Here is a 22,897-nt window from a genome sequence, read left to right as displayed (position 1 = left end):
GTCAAGTGGATCTCCATGGTCCTATTGGTACCTATCCTCATGCAACTGATCTGAATGCCATTTCAACATATCTGCCCTTGTGCTAAGGTTTGAAGCTTTCCAGAGATGAAACACTATGCTAATAGAAATAAATAATATTTAACAACTCTTCTAAACCAATGTTAACATTAGTTTCAAAGGAATTACCAAAGGAATTATCCAGTCTTTATATAATTTTTAGCTGCAATATTTAATTTTGCTAAGGAATATCATGGTCTTGAAAAGGAGCCAAGAAATACATTCAATGGAATAGAATAGGGCTCAAATTCTATGTTTTCATACTTTGGGGTTGAAATAAGTAATTGCATACAGCAGTTAAGAAACATTTGAAAGGTGAAAGGTCCCCTGTGCAAGCACCCAGTCATGTCTGACCTTTGGGGGGATGCTGCTTTCACAATGTTTTCTTGGCAGACTATAGCGGGGTGGTTTGCCATTGCCTTCCCCAGTCGTCATCTTACCCAGCAAGCTGGGTACTCATTTTACAGACCTCGGAAGGATGGAAGGCTGAGTCGACCTGAGCCGGCTACCCGAGAATCCAGCTTCCACTGGGATCGAACTTGGGTCATGGGGAGAGTTTTGGTTGCAATACTGCCGCCTACCACTCTGCGCCACATGAGGATGTCTAAGAAACATATTGACGACGAAAAGAAGACTGCAATTCTCCTTCTGTATTTGGAATAAGTCTACTGCACTCAAGAAGATTTCCTTAAAGGCAAATGTGCTAATGACTACACCATGACACTCCTAAAATCCCATTGATTTCTTTATAAATATGAGCCACTTCTTCTATATATAATCAGTTCACATTCACCCTACTGCTGAGCTGAAAACGTGAAAACATGCAGAAGGGACATATTTTAAATATGCAAAAATATGAAGTCAAAGAACCAGCCCTACTGTCTTTTACATAATAGTTCCAGTTTCCAGAGATTACATCACTCACACAGCATGAGTCTTCAGATACAGCTTCTCAGTGAGGCATAGTAGAATGGTAATATAAAGATAAAACACCCAGCTTAATTAATTTTTAATTTCCTAGATTCCCAATTTATGAATAAAAATGGACTCAATATCTTCCATTTTGTTGAAAGCTTTTAAAAAATAATGCTCTAAAGACCTGTGAATTCAACCACACCATTTTTGCAATTTAAGATAATTCCTACAGCTACATCCCTTTTTTAAAAATTAACATAAATAATACAAAGTGACTTAATGTGAATTCTCTGTTAAAATGTGTACACAAATGACTGGCTGAAGATTAAGATTTGTAAGACATTAAAAGTAAAAAAGGGAATCTTTTATGGTCAAATCTGCAATTATGTGAATGAGAAAATTATGTTAATAATCTAGAAGGAAAAATGACAGTCAGATTGACCTCTCCCCCTAGGAACTGAACATGAGTCCAGTGAAAATGGAATACACTATTCTCAATAATTGCACCTCTGCACTGGTTTTATCATTCAATAATGCAAAAAAACCACAAAACAAACTCAACCCTTAAAAAAAAACTTGGACAATTCTAAGGAGAAACTGTGAGGTGGGATTGCATGAGAAGAGAGAGAAGTGGTTATCTTTCTTTAAATACTCTTTTGTCCTAGCAGCAAATCTTAGCAGCAAATCGACATATTTTAGTTTTCATTTAAAAAAGGTTGGACAACAATGAAGAAACATTTAAACGAAACCATACCAGATCCTACACATTCTACATGGAAAAAGCCAGTACATAAAGGGTTTAGTTCAAGGAATGTGTGTCTAGGACAAGCCCAATTTATATGAGTGAATGCATGGTTATTTAATATGACATCACGGGTTCCCAAATTTACTGTGTTGGGCTACAATTCAGTCAGCCTAGTCTACCTTCTGAAACTGAGGAACAAGTTCAAAGTAGACAATAGATGTTATAGACCTTTGATTCTAAAAAGCTATATGGAATCCATAAGAAAACATTGTCTACAAGCTTTGATACTTCAGATATTCCAAAAAATATCATTTTGGAATAACTGATACTTCAGTTATTCCAAAAAAGAGATTGAATAAATCAAAGCTGCCCAAACAAATATTTTTAGCCTTTTTAGATATTAGGTGACAAGAATAAATCTTTATGAATGAACAAACAGTGTTAACAAACTAGTATTATAGAAAGTGAGTTATTCACTTTATATGTTTGCCCCAGGAATGATTCAGATTTAGTAATTAGTAATTTAGTGAACTCTTTATGTAGACATCACAAACTCTCTGAATGTATGTTTCCAATGACCACAGTTTATCAAATGTGTACAATCTATTGTCTAATTTTCATTAGTCAGGCGGTTTGCTACTTGCAATATATATAAGCAAAAGAGTCCCCTTTTCAGGGGAGATGGGCAGTGATGGAAATTTGAAATATAAATATAAATATATAATTTTTGGTACAAAATTTAACCTTAATTTGTAATGTCAATATATACTTCAACTGCAACATGCCCTCAATTTTAACAGTATCTATGATGGATGAGCAACCTGAGTCATAAAACATTTATTTATCTGAAGACAAACTGGTGAATGGTTTTCTACCACTCTTTCTAAATACCCAGGATACTGTTTGCCCTAGTTTATTTTAATGTATTTATCAATTCATATAGCCACTCATCTCATTCTCACAATTCTGGGCAGCTAACAATACATTAAAAACCAAGTTAGATTAAAAATAGAAATATAACAGAAACAAAACCATCAAAACAATGTACAATGTGCCAGAGCCCAATAAAACATTTTTCACCCAAACCACACAGATTTGGCTCACTTTACATTCTATCCTCAGAGCTTGGGGGAAGAGCCAAGTTTTTAAGGCCTTCTCAAAGGCTGACAAGGTCAGGACCATCTGATGCTGTTCCAGAAGGCAAGTACTACAGTAGTGAAGGCATGCCTCCTGGGTCCCACTGGATGACAATACTTCATAGAACGGACCTGGAACATAACCACATAACATAACCAAGCAAATATAATCAGAGATAGGCAGTCCCCCAAATAACCTGGTCCTGTGACATGTTTTATTCAAAGCTTAAGTGGGAAGCAAATATAATCAGAGATAGGCAGTCCCCCAAATAACCTGGTCCTGTGACATGTTTTATTCAAAGCTTAACCCTGAATATTAGCAGGCATGATTTGAAGCCTGTAGTATGGAGTAGTCCTTATCAGTTTGCTCCTCCCTTTTGCAAAGCTCCATTCTTAGGATAGGCAAACTGAAGGCATTAATATGCCAGTAAAATCTATCAGGCTCTTTGCCCCACGTGATTATAAGCCAGATGAGTATCTTATCTCATACAAAACGTATAACTAGCTGTGCTGAAAAATCTCTTTCTCTGAAATCACTTAAACTTAAATTCCATGACCAAAATCAGAAATGAAGAATACTTCAATGCCATTTTTTCCAAAATAAATCTAGTTTAAACCATTGTGGACATTAACCTAATGCTTTTCATTAAACCTGAAAATGTTTCTTCTGAGTTAATTTTAAGTGTCTTTGTACATGCAAAATATCTTTTGCATGTCATTGATTGATTATGTGCCATCAAGTCTTAGTGACCATATAGATTTTCTCCATGATGATCTGTCCCTAACCTGGCCTTTCAGGTCTTCCAATGGTGCACCCATTGCCACTGTAATTGAGTCCACCCACCTTGCTACTGGTCACCTTCTTCTCTTTCCTTCCACCTTTCCCAACACTAAAGACTTCTCTAGAGAGCTATATCTTTGCATAATGTGTCCAAAGTAGGATAATTTGAGCCTGGCCATTTGTGCCTCAGGTTAGAATTCTGGGTTGTTTAATGATCCATTTGTTTTCTTGGGTGTTTATTTATTTATCAAATTTATATGGCTGCCCATCTCACAAGAAGTAACTCTGAGGGTTGTATAGCATAAAAATATAAATACAATAAATATGTCAAAAGCAGTCAAATTAAAAAGTTAAAAAAACATAAAACACACAAGAGATTAGATCAGCAAGGGAACCATCTCAAGATTTTACCGGTCCCTTAAGACCTTCAGGCCAGATGACATAGTCAGGTATTGAGAGACTTCCAGAAAATAAGTAGGGATGGAGATGACCTCACTTCAGGTTCATGATATTCTCAGGAGTCTTCAACACCAAAGTTCAAAGGCATCAATACTCTTCCTATCCTGATTCTTCAAGTCAACTTTTGCATGTACAGAGCAAAAATGAAATGTATAATATAACCCTTAAAAATAATTCCTTCAACCTTTATTTCATACCTCGAACATTGATTTTCAGTAATCAATGTACTGCAAATCAATGTACTGTACTGTATTGTACACATTTTAAAATTCTGATAATTGATGTAATTAAATGACTAATAAATTTAATACATAATTTCCTCCTGAGCATATTAATTCTCTGTTACTTTATCTGGAATGCTCATAATGATTTAAAAATACATTCTGCTTTTAAAATATATTTAATACAAAGTGCACACATGCACACAGACATTACATGTCCCTAAAGATGGGACAGATTGAAGACAGAGATAATTAACAAAAATGGCAGGGCACGAGAAGAATCTTAAGAATTGGGAACCTTATACTTCTGCCAGAATAACTGACATCCTATTAATAATTTTCACAAAGTGATTGCCTGGTTTCCTGTTACAGTAATGTCAGGATACTGTAAACTAATTCTCATGTAGCAATGACATTTATAGATCAAAAGTCCTCTCAACATTTAGGGAGTTTTAGCTAGAAAGCAGTAGCTTAAACAACATTAAAGATAATCAGACCTGGAAGAAGGCAACAGGGATGTTTCTGTATTGTCTAAACTGTATGTAGCTGAAACAAGCTTGGCTGCTAGATGATTTCCTCTAGGTCAGATTGTACCCACAATTGATCTGTACGCATTTCATTCCAACTCTAATAAGTTAGGTTTATGGAGTAAACTTGCAAATCCTTGACAAAAACAACTCTCCTCTATCCTTTTGAGGTTAGTGAAAGAAGAGTTTGCTTGGGTGCATGCGTGTTCTTTTCAATTTCCAAGCAACAGCAGTTAGGCTGGTGTGTGTGTATGTGTGTGTGTGTGTGTGTGTGTGAGAGAGAGAGAGAGAGAGAGAGAATCCACATATCCTTCAAAGTACCAGAATAAAATCTTCTAGGTTACAGAGAGAAATCTAACTCTGACTTCTAGATACAATGAATAACTAAATACTGTCAAGATATTGTTAGAATTTAGTTTTATTTTGTCTGAGTGCAAATCAAGCATTATCTGGTTTCCTTTCTCTGACCCCTAATGGTATCTTAGATGGGAATGCCCATTGTTCCTTTATCTTTTGAAGCTTAATATATATTTTTTAAAAACCTAGCACCTATTCATGTTTTTCTTTGCTGTTCAGTGTTTTTAATAAACTCTAATTACAATAAAAGAGAGCCAGTTTGGTGTAGTGGTTAAGGCATCAGGCTAGAAACCGGGAGACCATGAGTTCTAGTACCACATTAGGCACAAAGCCAGCTGGGTGACCTTGGGCCAGTCACTTTCTCTCAGCCCTAGGAAGGAGGCAATGGCAAACCACTTCTGAAAAACCTTGCCAAGAAAACTGCAGGGACTATCCCGGGCAGTCTCTGACAATTGGACACGATTGAACAGATTAAAAAAGTATTACAATAAAACTCTGGTGCTAATTTGTGTCTTGGAGAGAAGGTTGTAATCTGGTAACATATCTCAGAAGGCTTAAGCCTCTCCAGATTGACTACTGAGTACTAGGCTTATGGGATTTCTTAGGTTAGTTAAAAAAAAAAGGGTGGGGGGTGGGGAGGCATTATGCTCCTTCTGGTTTTGCTCCCATGACCCTAGTAGAAGAGGAAGACAAGATTGCGTCACCTTGAGCTGTCCTGGTTTGCTGGGCCAACCTGGTAGTTAAGGGGCTTTTTACAGGCCCCCAAACTAAAGAATACTCCTGTACAATCTCTCTCTCCGATCTGAAAATAATGACACACCAAATCAAAGATACTAGTAAATCTGGTAACTGACAGTGCCACTACTGAAAGAGGAGCTCCTTGTTTTACAGTGATATATTCATACATCCGGCTTGTGGAATTTGAGAATCATGAATCAAGGAAAACCTGAAATTGTTAAAGTGGGAATGAAGCCTACTAAACTGGATGTTTTAGGAATAAGTGAACAGGTGCACTGGAATGGGCCACTTTAAATCAGATGATTATTTGATTCAGGGCATAAGACCATATGAAGAAATGGAGTGGCAATAGTATTAAAAAAGATATATTGCTGGGAATGTGCTTGGCAATAACACAATATATCACAGAATCACATCTACTAGAATTAGTGGATGCCTTAAAAACTTCAGTGTTATAGAATGTATGCACCTACTGCGGATTCAGTGGCAAATTATAAGAGGTGCCAAAGAGTACAACATCCAAGAAAGGATGTAGTACTATTAACATGCAATTGGAATGCAAAAATTGGAGATACAGAGAAACTCAGAATGACAGTAGATTTCTTGCCATAATGTAGAGCATAGGTTGAGTTTTGTGGTGAGAATGCTTTGCTTATTGCCAAAACCTCTTCAGACAAGACAAATACAGACCTCAACATACGGTCTTCACAGGATGCATACCAACAGAAATTGATTGTGTATTGGGAAAGAAAAGATGGAGAAATGCAATCCAATTAACCAGAATACTTCCAGTTGTAGCCGACAATGGATCATTGGTGTCAAATAAATGAATTAAACTTCAAACATTCAAAGAGAGTATGTCAGCAGGACTTGTTCTGGAGGACATACAGTCAGAACATTATTGTAAGAAATGTGTTGTTTTATTTATGCAAGTTATATGACCTATGGCAAGGGATAGACATAATGAAAATCTAAGCAGAAAAAATTAATGTCATCTATCAAGACCTAGGAAGTGTGCCTTCTCAGCTGTGGTGCTTGCCTTCTGGAACAGCATCCCCCAATATTGTATGGCTCTCCACCCAGAGGGTATTCTATAAATCTTTGAAAACTTGGCTTTGCTCCCAGGCCTGAGGATAGGATGGATACTGAGCCTCTGCTGGTTTTTGGATTGTTGTGTTGTTCCGTTTTGGGGGCATTTGTGTCATCTTGTGCCAGATGTTTAGATCTTTTCCTTTTGTTTTTATTGTTCATGACTTTTAATATGTAAGCTGTCCAAAGTCATTTGGAGGTAGTTAACCTCTAATAAAATATTTTTTTTAAAAATCCCCAAAATTCAAAGAGGAAAAGATCCAAGTGGCTTTCAAATCAAACTATCATGATAACCAAGAAAAGATGGGAAATGGAAGAGTTGGGGAACACAAGAATGATGTGTGACTGAATACAGACCTCCATTGTCAAGGAAGAATGAACAAGAAAGGAATCCAATCAAGAATGGCAACAAATAGAGGAAATAATACAAAAAGAAAAATAAGAATCTTTTTTAAAACATAAGAAAAAGCACAGAAAAAAAAGTACAGTTGAAGTAAGAAGACTCAAGATGACAGAAGATGGCAAATGAGGTTAAAAGAGGATGGAAATACTATACTGATACCCTTTAAAAACACAATTATGGAATGACAGAAACATCTGTAGAGAAAGATTATGTTCAAAAAGTGAATCCATTAGAAGATGAGGCCTGACAGACAATTGGCCAGCTGTCAAATAGCAAAGCACCAGGCACAGATAAAATGCCCAGTGAAACGTTTAAAGCTGCAGGACATAGTAAAACATATTAACACATTTACGAAACACATCGGTGTAGCCTAGAGATGGTAAAAAATCAGTTTACAGTATATACATGTACCAAAGAAGGAAGACTGAACCACTGTAGTAATTTCACACACAGTTTTGCTCAAGTTCCTATGAAGTATACAAACATACATTCAGAAATGCCAAAGGAACAGGCAGGTTTTAGAAAAAGCAAGGGACCAGAGATCAGGTAAATAAAGGAAGGAAAAAGAAAAGAACAGAATATAGGGTTGCTTTTGCTTGACTAACTACAGCAAGACCTTTGTGGAGATTATGCCAGAATATGGAACACTGAATATTTACAATGAACAAGAAGCTACTATAAGACTGAACTTGGAGAAATAGAGTTCATAATAACAAATGCAGTGAGCAAAGATGCACATTGCTCCTCCAACACACTTAGGCAGAGAAGATATTATAAGGAATTGAAGGATTCAAAAAGCTGACAGCAGGAATTACAGTAAGAGCCAGGACATGAACAACTTTAGATATGCAGATGCAATTTCTTGATAGCCGAAGTACAGAACTGATTATGAAGTGAATGATTAAAATGGAAAGTGAAAAATTTGGATTACTATTAAATATTAAAACAAATACTAAAACAACAAAGTTAATGCTTGTGAACTTACAGTTGATAGCAAAGAAGTGAGTTGATAGTTTTGTTTTCTTGGACTCAATAATAAGAGAGATTAATCACAGGAAGGAAGGCAATGCCAAACTAAATCAAGATTTAAAGGTATTTCTGGATATTTCTGTGACAACAGATATTAGAAGAGTTAAAGCAATTATCTTTGCAATTAGGAATGTATGGCTGTAAAAGCTGGACAGTGAGAAAGACGAAGAGAAAAATATGTCTTCAGATTATGGAACTGGAAGCTGTTCTTAAAGTATCAGGAACTATAAGAACCATGTACTTTGGACATGTGATATGAGTGAATGATGGGACTAGAAAGAACTATGCTTGCAAGATTGAGGGAATTAGAAGTGAAGGAAAACAAGGTATGATAGATGGAGAGAGTCCAATAAATTACTGGACCTCAAAGTTGCGGCCCTCACATCCCTGCAGTCACATGATTGCGACTCAGGTGCTTGGCACTTGATGTGCATTTACCACGTCCATAGCATCCCACAGTCAAGTGATCACCATTTGCGACCTTCACTGCTGGCTTCCGACAAGCAAAGTCAATGGGAAAGCTAGCAGGAAGTTGCAAGTTGCAGTCATGTGACGTCGCACTTAATTACTGGAGCCTCAACTGATGTCATAAGTCAGCAGAGTCACAACTTTCGCTTTACAACCACATCACTTAGTGATAGAGTTGCCGATCTCGGTTGTGGTCGGTGAGGACTACCTATATAGAAGAAACACTATTTTTACTTCTTCACATCTTTAATTCTAATTTAATGTTAATTAAACTTTAATTCTAGTTTAATTTTTATTCTTCACATCTTGGATCCTAGTTCAAAATTATTCATATTATCAGTGGCCCTATCACATTATCAGGTTTATCCTGCATTGTAACAAACTGAATGGTGTGCTGTGATGTATCTGAAAAGCTTGTTATTACCAATAGAGATGCCTGCCCAACTTTATTTTACATTTTGGAAAAGGAAATATTGATGATAATTGAGTTAAAAATGGCCTGGAAATTTCCTGTCTCAAATCAATGACACTCACAACATACATTTTGCTGTGCCTGAGTGCCGTTGCACTGGAATTCAGTAGTCAGACCATTTCTTCAAAATTTTGTTCTACCTCCCTGATTGTAGAAACTGAGGGTACCTAGGAAGAAATGGATTCCTACCATATGACATCACAGAACTGTTGGGGATATTGTTCTTGTCTAATATGAAGATGATTATTTATCTGGTGTTGCTGAAAAGAGATTCAGTGAATGTTACAACTAACATCATCCACCATTTTCCTGTCGTATAAAGATAATGAAGATTAAAGCTGCATAATCATTACATCTTCAGCAAAGGATCGTTACCTTGCCGTGGTGCTGGAGTTTGAGCACCTCAATGATGCCATGAGCTAAACCGTGAAGGGCCACCCAAGACGGGAAGGTCATGACAGAGAGGTCAGACTAAATGCGATCCCTGGGGAAGGTAATGGTAATCCACCCCAGTATTCTTGCCTTGAAAACTAAATGGGTCAGTACAACCAGAGATATGTTGGTATACCATCGGAAGATGAGACCCCCAGGTCGGAAGATGGTCAAAATGCTACTGGGGAGGAACAGAGGATGAGTTCAGCTAGCCCCAGACGTGATGACGCAGCTAGTTCAAAGCCGAAAGGACGGCTAGCGGCCGACGGTGCTGGTGGTGAACGGCGAATCCGATGTTCTAAGGATCAACACACCATTGGAACCGGGAATGTAAGATCTATGAGCCAGGGCAAATTGGAAGTGGTTATTGGTGAGATGTCAAAATTAAAGATAGACATTTTGGGCATCAGTGAACTGAAATGGACTGGAATGGGCCACTTCACATCAAATGACCACCAGATCTACTACTGTGGACAAGAGGACCACAGAAGAAATGGAGTAGCTTCATAATTAATAGTAAAGTGGCTAAAGCAGTGCTTGGATACAATCCAAAAATGATAGAATGATCTCAATTCAAATTCAGGGCAAGCCATCTAACATCACAGTGATCCAAATATACGCCTCAACCACAGATGCTGAAGAAGCTGAAGTAGAGCAGTTCTATGAGGTTCTATGCAGCACCTACTGGACAACACGCGTAAAAGAGATGTTATATTCATCACGGGAGACTGGAATGCTAAGGTGGGCAGTCAAATGACACCTGGAATTACAGGTAAGCATGGCCTGGGAGAACAAAAAGAAGCAGGACATAGGCTGATAGAATTTTGCCAAGACAACTCACTCTGCATAACAAACACTCTCTTCCAACAACCTAAGAGATGGCTTTATACATGGACTTCACCAGATGAACAAAACCGAAATCGGATTGACTACATCCTTTGCAGCCAGAGGTGGCAGACAACTATACAGTTGGTAAAAACAAGACCTGGAGCTGACTGTAGTTCAGATCATGAACCTATTCAGACTAAAGAGATTAGGGAAGACCCACAGATCAGCTAGATATGAGCTCACTAATATCCCTAAGGAATATGCAGTGGAGGTGAAGAATAGATTGAAGGGACTGGACTTAGTAGATAGGGTCCCGGAAGAACTATGGACAGAAGTTCACAACATTGTTCAGGAGGCGGCAACAAAATACATCCCAAAGAAAGAGAAAACCAAGAAGGCAAAGTGGCTGTCTGCTGAGACACCAGAAGTAGCCCAAGAAAGAAGGAAAGCAAAGGGCAACAGTGATAGGGGGAGATATTCCCAATTAAATGCAAAATTCCAGAGGTTAGCCAGAAGAGATAAGGAATTATTTTTAAACAAGCAATGCACGGAAGTGGAAGAAGACAATAAAATAGGAAGGACAAGAGACCTCTTCCAGAAAATTAGAAACATTGGAGGTAAATTCCAGGCCAAAATGGGTATGATCAAAAACAAAGATGGCAACGACCTAACAGAAGAAGAAGAGATCAAGAAAAGGTGGCAAGAATATACAGAAGACCTGTATAGCAAGGATAACAATATCGAGGATAGCTTTGACGGTGTGGTCAGTGAGCTAGAGCCTGAAGAGTGAGGTTGAATGGGCCTTAAGAAGCATTGCTAATAACAAGGCAGCAGGAGATGATGGCATCCCAGCTGAACTGTTCAAAATCTTGTGAGATGATGCTGTCAAGGTAATGCATGCTATATGCCAGCAAATTTGGAAAACACAAGAATGGCCATCAGATTGGAAAAAATCAAGTTATATCGCTATACCAAAAAAGGGAAACTCTAAAGAATGTTCAAACTATCGAATAGTGGCACTCATTTCACATGCCAGTAAGGTAATGCTCAAGATCCTGCAAGGTAGACTTCAGCAATTCATGGAGCGAGAATTGCCAGATGCACAAGCTGGGTTTAGAAAAGGCAGAGGAACTAGGGACCAAATTGCCAATATCCGCTGGATAATGGAAAAAGCCAGGGAGTTTCAGAAAAACATCTATTTCTGTTTATTGCCTATTCTAAAGCCTTTGACTGTGTGGACCATAACAAATTGTGGCAAGTTCTTAGCGGTATGGGGATACCAAGTCATCTTGCCTGCCTCCTGAAGAATCTGTATAACGACCAAGTAGAAACAGTAAGAACAGACCACGGAACGGACTGGTTTAAGATTGGGAAAGGAGTATGGCAGGGCTGTATACTCTCACCCTACCTATTCAACTTGTACGAAGAACACATCATGCGACATGCTGGGCTTAAGGAATCCAAGGCTGGGGTTAAAATCGCTGGAAGAAACATTAACAATCTCAGATATGCAGATGATACCACTTTGATGGCTGAAAGTGAAGAGGAACTGAGGAGCCTTATGATGAAGGTGAAAGAAGAAAGTGCAAAAGCTGGCTTGCAGCTAAACCTCAAAAAAAACAAGATTATGGCAAGCAGCTTGATTGATAACTGGCAAATAGAGGGAGAAAATGTAGAAGCAGTGAAAGGCTTTGTATTTCTAGGTGCAAAGATTACTGCAGATGCTGACTGCAGTCAGGAAATCAGAAGACGTTTAATCCTTGGAAGAAGAGCAATGGCAAATCTCGATAAAATAGTTAAGAGCAGAGACATCACACTGACAACAAAGGTCCGCATAGTTAAAGCAATGGTATTCCCATTAGTAACATATGGCTGCGAGAGCTGGACCATAAGGAAGGCTGAGAGGAAGATAGATGCTTTTGAACTGTGGTGTTGGAGGAAAATTCTGAGAGTGCCTTGGACTGCAAGAAGATCAACCAGTCCATCCTCCAGGAAATAAAGCCAGACTGCTCACTTGAGGGAATGATATTAAAGGCAAAACTGAAATACTTTGGCCACATAATGAGAAGACAGGACACTCTGGAGAAGATGCTGATGCTAGGGAGAGTGGAAGGCAAAAGGAAGAGGGGCCGACCAAGGGCAAGATGGATGGATGATATTCTAGAGGTGATGGACTAATCCCTGGGGGATTTGGGGGTGTTGACGACCGACAGGAAGCTCTGGCGTGGGCTGGTCCATGAAGTCATGAACAGTCGGAAGCGACTGAAAATAGAACAGGTTCTTCAAGTTTACCTGTTCAATTAAAGGTCACTTAAACACTAGAACAAGATGGGACCACTTAGATCAGGTGAATACAAAGAATGAACAGCTTATAGATCAGGAGTGTCACATGAAGCTCCTCCAGAGTCCCGTCAGGTTGTTTCAAAATACCTGAGATCCCCTGGGTATACAAAACACTTATTAAAATTACTGCATATATGCTCTGAAACAGCCTGACAGAGCACACACTTTGCAAGTGAAAATCAAGCCACTGGTAATTCACCACTGTGATTGGGGAACCACAGAATCATAGAAGGGTCCTTAGAGGACATCTACCTGAACCTCCTGCTCAGTGGATACCACATTCTCTCTCACAGATGACCATCTAAATCGTTTGAAGCTCTTCAGCAGAGAACTTAACACTTCATGTGGCAGCCTATTCTACCGACTCAGTTTCTAGAGTCAGGAAGTTTCTCCTGACATGTAGTCTGAACCTACTTCCTTGTAGTTTTAACACTGGATCTGGTCCACCCCCACTTCAATGTGACAGTCCTTCAGGTATTTGAAAACTATTATCATATGTCTTCTCTAACATACAAGATCCTTTAACCATCTTTACGAGGGCTCTGTTTCCTGATCTCTCACCACCTTGGTAGTCCTTCTCTAAACTTAATCCAGTTTGTCAACATCCTTTTTGAACTGTTGTGCCCAGAACTGGACATAATATTCCAAGTGAGGTCTGATCAGGGCAGAGTAACTTAGAGCAATTACTAACCATGATCTGAATTCTATGCTTCTGTTAATGCATCTTAAGCTAACATTTGCCTTTTTACCAGCTGCATCACATTGCTAGCTCATGTTTAACTTGGAAAAGATGGAAGTTGTAATCCAACACTTGGAGGCCCTGATTTAACACAGCTGATCTAAATTTAAGATTATGTGTAGAAAACAGAATTTTCATCTCAGAAAGTTTACATCAGTTACAGATAAATGTTAAAACCATGGTTCACCAATGTCAGTAAATTTAAAAACTATGTTACTTTACCAGTGATAAGTGTTCTGTGTTATATTAGGGAAAAAATGTATAAAGATGTGATCATCTTTTCCTTCATCAGTTTCCTGCTATGTCAGTTATACAAAAAATTAATTTAAGAAGTTCAATATCAATAAATAATTAAATAACCTCACATTTTGTTATTTTAATTTATTCTGTTATTAGTTTTACTGAGTAGTTTTGGAAAACGTTCAACTACAATGTAGCTTGACTCAAAAATTGGATTTTATACTTGTTATAAATGTCACATCAATTATAATGGATTCCTTAATGATCAGGTTTTGATTTCAGAGATGGAATCTGAGAACAACATCTAACATCCAACGAAAGATGGAGGGGCATAGGTTATTTATTTCTGACTTGGGAAGGTAGTGATAAAAATTAACAATATAGTATCTTGGCTACTGGGCTGAGTGTACCTTAAATCCTTTAAGGGAGATCCACTGAAAGACAAGTTTGGCATTGGCAGCCACCGTGTTCTCCCCTCACAAAGCACGTATCAAATGTGCTAATTTTTTAAAAGCTGCTGCTGTGATTAGCATACGCATGTTCTAAATTCCAGTGAAGACTGCATATACACAATGTTCAATTTCAGTTGAAGGACAAAATAAGGAAACGTGGGTGAGGGGAAGTCTGTACAATGCCCTCCTGAGAAGGAATGATTGGCTGAAATTTTGAAAAAACAGATCTATTCAAAAGGGACACAATTCAATATTTTGTTGCAGAATACACTTCTTAAATTTAGTACAGGTAGTCCTCGTTTAGTGACAATTGGGACCAGCAACTTGGTCATTAAGTGAAGCAGTCTCTAAGTGAAACTGAAACTGTGCTTATGATCTTACTTCAGCTTTCCAGACCTGCAAAGGTCATAAATGTGAGGATTGGTCATAAAGTTACTTTTTCATCACCTTTGTAACTGCAAATGGTCACTAAATGAGCCAGTTGCTAAATGAGGACTACCTGTAATAGCAATGTACTATGCCCTTTCTAGATTGTTTTTTTCTCCTTTGGTGTTATGGAATAGCAACTGAAGAAAGGGAAATAAAGGATGCATTATAGCTTTGGATCCCAAATTTCCAGAAGTTCAAAATGACTGCAGTTGAACTGCTAAGGTCCAATGCCAACACATCAGAGTTTTTAACAAAGCTCCATCCACTTGAACAAAGGTTGCAAAAATTTTAGCTATTTCCAACTTCTTGTACATGCATATTTCAACAATTATAATAATTAAAAAAATTATACAACAAAACATTTGGTAGTAATTGCTGTTTTTAGAACATTCTTTTCTGCTCTTAAAAACTATAGCTAGCATAGTTCCAATGTATTCAGAGATTTTTTAAAGTATAAATTCTGGCAAAACATTTTAAAACTTTGTTGCCTAGTATGCAATAATATTTGGTATGCAAACAAATGTCAAGTGAAGTTCAGTTACAATACTTTATATAGTATTACACTATAACCCATTCAGGCGGTAAGGTATCCAGACTGTCCACTATGTGGCTTCAATGCAGACATCAATGTTTACAATTCCAGGAAGGAGAAGTTAGCATGTCTGGATACTGACTTCATCAGGCCTATGTCAGTGATAGTGGGGGACTGCTCAGTGTTAAGTACTCTGCTAGCCTATCCTAGCCCTATTCAGGCATATCATAATGCCTGAATGGGGCTAGGATATAAGTCAATTTGAGTGAACTGTAAGAATGGACTTCGCTTATCATTAAGATTTAGATTCTAATATAGTATTAAAATAAAATAAGCACATATTTTACAGTGATTTTCCTCTCTAAATAGTTAAATCAAACATCTGAACTGTATTGAGAGTTATCTGTATCAAATTCAACCTCAGTTAAAATAAAAATCAAGCCACATTTTGCACCGTATCCTGACGAGGATACTGACAAGGCCATTTTCTGCACCTAAGATACTTTAGGCTTATAGTTCTCTATGATACATAGCAAAGTGTGTTCAGAACTGCAGGAAATTTGAAAACACATTCATGATGTAACAATTCACATTAATTTAATGGACCATTATTTAAATATTGTGGGACGTATAGGGAGATCTATTGAACATGCCCATCCCAGGCTTTTTATTTTGCATATAAAGTTCCTTTTTATATTATTTATTAGCACCTGATGCTCTCCAGTACGGCCATACTGACTGGAATTGAGAAAAATTACAATTCAAAAAAGTTGTAAAGTATCAGACTGATGAATTATTTATAGCGATATATAATTGAAGTACTGAAAAGCTTAAATTTATTTCCAATAAGTAATCTTGTGTAGAGTGAACATTCTATTTACCACGTGCAGTTTACAGCTAAATATATGTAAAACATGATTGTCAAATCTTTTAAGTATAAGAGATGAAAACAAAGGCACATACAGATTGTCAATTTTCACATCACATTTCTTTGAAACAAAGTAACTTGTGAGCTTTGTAAACAATGTATTCTTACACTTTTAAAGTGAAGATAGTGCTGACTTAATTATTCCTTCATTCACAGTTTAGTAAAATTGAGATTAGGAATGACAATATATTTTGCCATTCTTAAAACATAAACACCTTCATATTTATCTGACTCTTTTGAGGTTTATAAGCAACTGAATTATGAAGATTAAACCTGAATACAAAATGTATCTCTCCTAACTCACTGCAGTAATGTATACTAATTCAACTTCAAAGATCCCAACTAAGTAAAAAAAAATCTGCAAAGAATAATTCAAAATGAACCCATAAAAATGTGATAAAAACCATGACTGCCCAAAAATGACAAAACATGCACTGTGACATCACTACACAAACCCCAGCCTTTTGTACTTGCACCCCAAAGTCAGATGCAAGTATGTAAGACACATGTGGTTTCACAAGCCATGTTTCATCACTGTTCCCAATCTCCAACTTGCAGATGCCTAAGATGATCACTATCTTCATTTTGTCCACAATAGGAGATAATGCAGACTTCAAATAACAACTTATTAGGGCAACAAGCCATTCTGTAGGAATAGCCTTCAGGCATCAAATATTCTCTTACACTGGTCCTGTTCAATACAAAAGGCTGGAGACCAGAGCCTGCAATGATCACCTTTCCTTAGATCTTCTGTTACTACGGTCCCTTACACTTTTTGTGAGTTGTTTTATGAACACTTTATATATTCTTCCACAGTAGGTGTGTTGTGTCTTTTGTAGTTCCAGTTCAAGAGGTAGAAGCAAGGCATGTACAAGGTCTTCATCAAACGAATACTGGAAAAGTATTAGAGACATTGTATTAGTAAGTCAGACTAATGCCATTACAACAATGCCAGGTTTTCTGATGTAGTTCTTAAACTGCTATTGCACAAAACATTACATTTTATAAATATATATTTCTAAATAAAATAAACTAGGTCCAGTAAAAACTTGCCCCTATTTTTAATATACTTAATCCTCATCAGGCAGGGCAGCAATCTCATCTAACTATTCACAATGTCCAGTCACTGTCAATTTAAATGAAATCAAATCCATTTGCCTAAATATTGTAGAAAATACAAATATTCACACAGAGATACATAAAAATCATATCAGCACTTAAATTAATCCATTAATTTTTGTGAGCACATTGTTCTGATAATGTAGCTTGGCCTGAAATATATATAACTTTCCCCCAAACATTCAAGTAATATATTAATATATAATATATTGAATTGAAATAAATATATAAAAATAGTAATCTATAGAACCATTAAAGGAGCACTTTCATTAAACTGAGTTATAAACAAGCACACAAAGTATTTAATGCAAACCTGAAGTAAAGGACTATTAATCCTGAGTTACAGGTTAGTTTAATATGTTATAAATGAAGTAATATGCAAACACAACATTACAAATAAAATAATTTTATTAATTTTGCTGGAATTGATCTACATCTTTTCTGTGCTTTATGAATAAACAAAAGCTGATCATAAATAAAGCCAAGAGGTTTTCTTTTCTTAATATTTTTCTGGCAATACTCAAAGGAACTAAGAAATTGTATTTTTATGAGATCACATTTTCTTTTGGTGTAATGTGTTCTAAGACCCCCAATAGTACTTTTTTTCATTTTTATACCTATATGACAACATGCCACAAAGCACCATTAAAATATACTACTGATTTTTGAAGGTTATATACAAGATAGGATGAACATTAAAATAAGCAACATCGCTGCATTTATAGCTCTTCAGTGAGTATGCTGAAAGACTGATAAATAGTTTATTAGAAATCTTATTTGCAGAACAGGCAAACTGAACAGTTATGCCAAGCATGAAAGACTTGAACAGGAATCTATATATTACAAATATCACAAAATAAAATAACTAAATTATACAGCTATGACATAGAAATTAAGCTTTTCAATATCAAAGCATCACATATAATTTTAGTAATAAAAAGGAAACAAGGAATTATCACATTTCTGAGTAGAAATTGTTACTTTGGTTCATCAGTGCAGATCTACTAATTACAAGCATTTATAGAAGCAACATATTGCATGGAGTTTCTTGAGTATAATATTGTGCTCCTGAGCCAAAATAATGTGCCTCACCTGGTCTTGGTGAAGTTTAAAATTAAAAAGCTTAATGTTATTGAGATTTGCAATGTCTCAATGAAATCAATAACTACGTAGTTTCTGCCCTTCAGTATAACTCAGTCTTACTTCCTTTCAAAGCTTATTTTATTCTTGAATATTTCAGCATAGATTCTGGAATATGCACTTTGCATTTATTTGTTTTATAACTGCTGGTAATATATTTATTGGGAGGTTTGTTTAGTATGGTGCAGCAGGTTAGTAGTTTGGAAAGTTGGATGAAGAGGTGGTGGAGTTTCTGTGGATTTGGGCTCTTTCCCCCTCTGGACACGGTGGGTGCTGCTTTTTATCAAGCCTGTGTGATTTGTTTCCCTCATTAAGCTGCCTGACCTGGTTTTTCTGTCAGAGCAGCAGCAGGTATTCTGAAATTGGGGGAGGTATTGGCTTCTCTCCTGTCATGGTCAGATCACTTCCTGGTGAGCTGCCAATTCTCTGGCACCAACCCCCTCTGCAGGGACGCTGGTCCTATTAGATTGGCCCACCACAGGTGACTGATGGACCCAGTTGGATTTCAGAGGGAGCTTGGGGTTGTTCTGAGAAGTCTGCTGCATGGTCCAACTGGAGCCTTGGTGGCTGCATGGAACGAGGGAGTGGCCACGGCTTTGGACTGGATTGTGCCTGAGCGGCCACTCCATGCCCATGGCTCCCGTGGCTCCCTGTGGTATATGGAAGAGCTGAGGAAGGTTAAAAGGGCTAAGAGATGCCTAGAGTGCTGATGGCTGAAATCAGGGAGCGAAGATGATCTAACATGAGCTAGAGCCACTATTAGAGCCTACCTTGTGGTGGTAAGGGAGGTGAAACACGGTTATTTCTCCGCTCTTATTGCATCTGCAGATAGCCACCCAGCGGTGCTGTTTTGGGTCCCAGACTCTTCTTGGAGGGAGTAATTCAGGGATCCACCTTCAGGGCTGTTGTGAGGAATATGCTGAGCATCTGGCGGGTAAAGTCGCCCGCATCTGCTCTGCATTGAATTTCAGCCCTGATGCAAGCCCAGTGGGGGCTACGAGGTCTGAGTCTTGCATGGTTATCTGGGAGGAGTTCAAGCCCACTGAACCTGAGAAAGTAGACAGGGTTCTTGTACCTGTTAGTTCAGCCACTTCTGTGTTAGATCCGTGCCCCTCCTGGCTGGTTAGGGTTAGGGTCTGGGCAGTGGTTAATTCCGCTTTGATGGAGGGGGTGGTTCCGCCAGCTCTTAAGGAGGCGGTGGTGCACCCCCTCCTGAAGGGGCCATCACTTGACCCAACTAATTTGGATAGTTTCCTCCAGTCTCCAACCTCCCCTTTTTAGGGAAGGTTGTTGAGAAAGTGGTCGCAAGGCAGCTTCTAAGAGCTCTGGATGAAGCGGATTATCTAGACTCCTTTCATTCAGGATTCAAGCCGGGATATGGGACTGAGACGGCATTGATCACGCTCTTAGATAACCTCTGGTGGGAGTGGGATGGGGGCAGTGCAACCATCCTTGCTCTTCTTAACCTCTTGGTGGCCTTTGATACCATCGATCATGGTATCCTTCTGGACCAGCTTCGGGAGTTGGGGGTGGGCAGCACTATGCTGCACTGGTTCTTCTCCTTTCTCCAGGGTCGGTTCCAGTCAGTGTTGGTAGGAAGGGAGAGGTCCAGTCCACCGCCCCTACTGTGTGGGGTGCCAGGGCTCGGTTCTCTCATCCCTCTTATTTAACATCTACATGAGGCCGCTGGGTGAGGTGATCCGATGGTTTGAGGTGAGGTATCATTAGTACCTACCCAGCTTTATTGCTCCTCCCCGGGCTGTCTGAGTGATGCCGTGGATGTCCCATCTCAGTGTCTGGAGGCTGTAGGGGCCTGGATGGGGCACAACGGGCTTTGGCTCGACCCAAGCAAGACTGAGTGGCTTTGGGTGTTTGGGTCTCCCAGTACCAAGGTTTTTCCAGCTTTGGTCCTGGATGGGGTGGCACTGCCCCAGATGGACCCAATGCACAATTTGGGGGTCCTCTTGGACTCATGGCTCTTGCTGGAAGAGCAGCTGGCAGCCATGGCTAAGAGGGCCTTTGCCTTCGTGACCTCCCATTTGGACTACTGCAACGTGGTCTACATGAGGCTGCCCTGGAAGAGCATTCGGAAGCTTCAGCTGGTACAGAATGCAGCTGGCCGGGTTATAAATAGTGTCAGCTACTCAGCACATGTAACACCACTGCTTCGGGAGCTGCATTGGTTGCCGGTGTGTTTTCAGGTGCAATTCAAGGTGCTGGTTGTCAGCTTTAAAGCCCTTCATGGCTTGGGACCAGGTTACCTAAGGGACCATCTTTTCCCAGTTTTTTATACCCGTCCAGTCCAGTCCAGTCCAGAAGGATGGGCATGTTCTGGGTACCGTCAGCCAAGGAATGTCGGCTGGCAGGGACAGGAGACATGCCTTTTCTGCTGTGGCGCCTGCACTCTGGAACATCCTTCCTCCTGAGATTAGGATGGCCCTGACCCCTTTGGCTTTTCAGACGGCCTTGAAGACCTGGCTTTGTGCCCGGGTCCAGGGCTCTGAATGTGCGAGGAGCCCTGCTGCATCCTTATGCTAACAACAATGGTTTTTAAGATCTCCTGGCTGTATTTATATTTATATTTCATTTTTTGTATCATTTTTATTGTCTGTTGTTATTACTGTAAGCCGCCAGAGTCACTGGTCTGAGATGGGCAGCTATGTAAATAAAATGAAACAAACAAACAAACAAATATGAATCAACAAAAATGAGACCTAAAAACAGAACTAGAGTTCTAAGAATTATTTTAAATTTTTAAAGTTCAGATTAAATATTTACTTACATTTTTAATTGCATCATAAACAGCACGAAATGTTGGCTGCTTATCATCATGGTAAACTCCTCTATTTCCATGAAGGATGAATATTCCTTCCTTTTCTGCCTCTTTGCAATTGCTCCCATAAATACAATGGTCAGGCCGATAGTTCCATTGGCAAGGAAAAACGAAAAGGCTTTCTATAGAGAACAACAAAAAATCCCTCAACAGAATGATTCTAGGCAGTTTACGGAAGGATCTAGGCAATCAAGTCCAACCACCTTCCCCAATGCAGAAATCAAAACTAAAGCATGCCTGACAGATTGCGGTCCAGACTTTGCTTGAATACACACAGCAAAAGGAAACTTACAACCTCATTTAATAACTGGTTCAACTGCTGAAGTGCCCTTACCATTAGGAAGTTTTTCCTAACATTCAACTGAAATATCTTCCTCCAACGTAATACCATTATTCTATGTCTAGTACTATAGAACATTAAAGAAAACTTAATGGCTTTCTTCTGTGCTACTTGAAGAGAGCTAATTTCCCTGTCTCACTCATCTTCTCTCAAAGCAAAACACACCCTGACCCCTTTCTTTCTTTTTACTGGACTTAAGTGTCTAATTTTTAAATACTTTTTTGCTGTACGCTGCCCAGTATCACTTCTTGTGAGATTGGAGGCCATATAAATTTGACAGACAGACAGAAAGAATCCCCTGACCTTATTTCTTGCTCTTGTTTTTACTTGTCTGTCTGTCTGAACGAGACAAAGTAACCAAGCTGAAGTGGAACAGAACTTCTGTTCTAATGATTTGGAAATTATACTTTTTACTGTTGTAGTTCCCCCCTCACCCTTCAACAATGTAGTAACCCGATCACTGTTACACGTCTATAAAATTTTAACAAATGGGCCTTGTAGACAATCAAAATCCAGCTGATACGGTGGTTATATGATTAGCACCTGAGCACTATAAAACAGAATCCATTTGTATAACACAAATAGCAACAGCATATTAACATTCACAATCAAAATTGCATTTTTTAAAAAAGCAGCTTACCAGGATTATGAAAAAACATAATGTTCAAAAGATCCTGATCACCCCATGTTATATTCAACTTGTATTTTTTCAGCAGTGGCATGAGAATTTCTTCCCAATGTAATCGTACTGATGTCATATCATTCTTCAAAATCAAAACCAAAATACCAGAATTATAACTAAGAGGATCTAGATTCTATTTTTTTATGATAAAATATATGCTTAATTAGTCTTTATCATACAATGTCTCATTTTTATGCAGTATTATGTAACGGTACTAAGTCTTTTTGGTTCAGATAGGCAATGCTCTTTTTAATTGTTAATATTTATTTAAAAAATAAAAAACAAAAGAACCTTCAGTTCAGATTCCACCAGATTAAACTACAAACTTTTACAACTAAGACAAGCATACATAAGGGCCAATATAAAGTAACTTTCCAAAAATAAGTAAGAAAGGATATGCAAAACTTCCTGAATGGTTAGTGCCCCACTTTTGTCAAACCCCTTGAATTACAGCTGAAAGTCC

At 38.3% G+C, this 22,897-nt stretch overlaps 1 protein-coding gene across 2 annotated transcripts in view; it reads right to left on the bottom strand.

The window, feature by feature from the left end:
* Positions 1-15,967: 15,967 nt before the first annotated feature.
* GXYLT1 (glucoside xylosyltransferase 1) overlaps positions 15,968-22,897 on the bottom strand; it is a 30,068-nt gene continuing 23,138 nt past the window's right edge. For both annotated transcript variants that reach the window (XM_063309414.1, XM_063309415.1), the window contains 3 exons: positions 22,393-22,516; positions 21,362-21,534; positions 15,968-17,213 (listed from right to left, as the gene is read on the bottom strand). In XM_063309414.1, the coding sequence (XP_063165484.1) occupies positions 17,052-17,213; positions 21,362-21,534; positions 22,393-22,516 (459 nt within the window). In that variant the 3' untranslated portion in view covers positions 15,968-17,051. The remainder of the gene's footprint in view (positions 17,214-21,361; positions 21,535-22,392; positions 22,517-22,897) is intronic.

This window comes from Candoia aspera, chromosome 7 (assembly GCF_035149785.1).
Source record: "Candoia aspera isolate rCanAsp1 chromosome 7, rCanAsp1.hap2, whole genome shotgun sequence".
Lineage (NCBI taxonomy): Eukaryota > Metazoa > Chordata > Lepidosauria > Squamata > Boidae > Candoia > Candoia aspera.
This window is presented reverse-complemented; position numbering and strand designations above follow the sequence as displayed.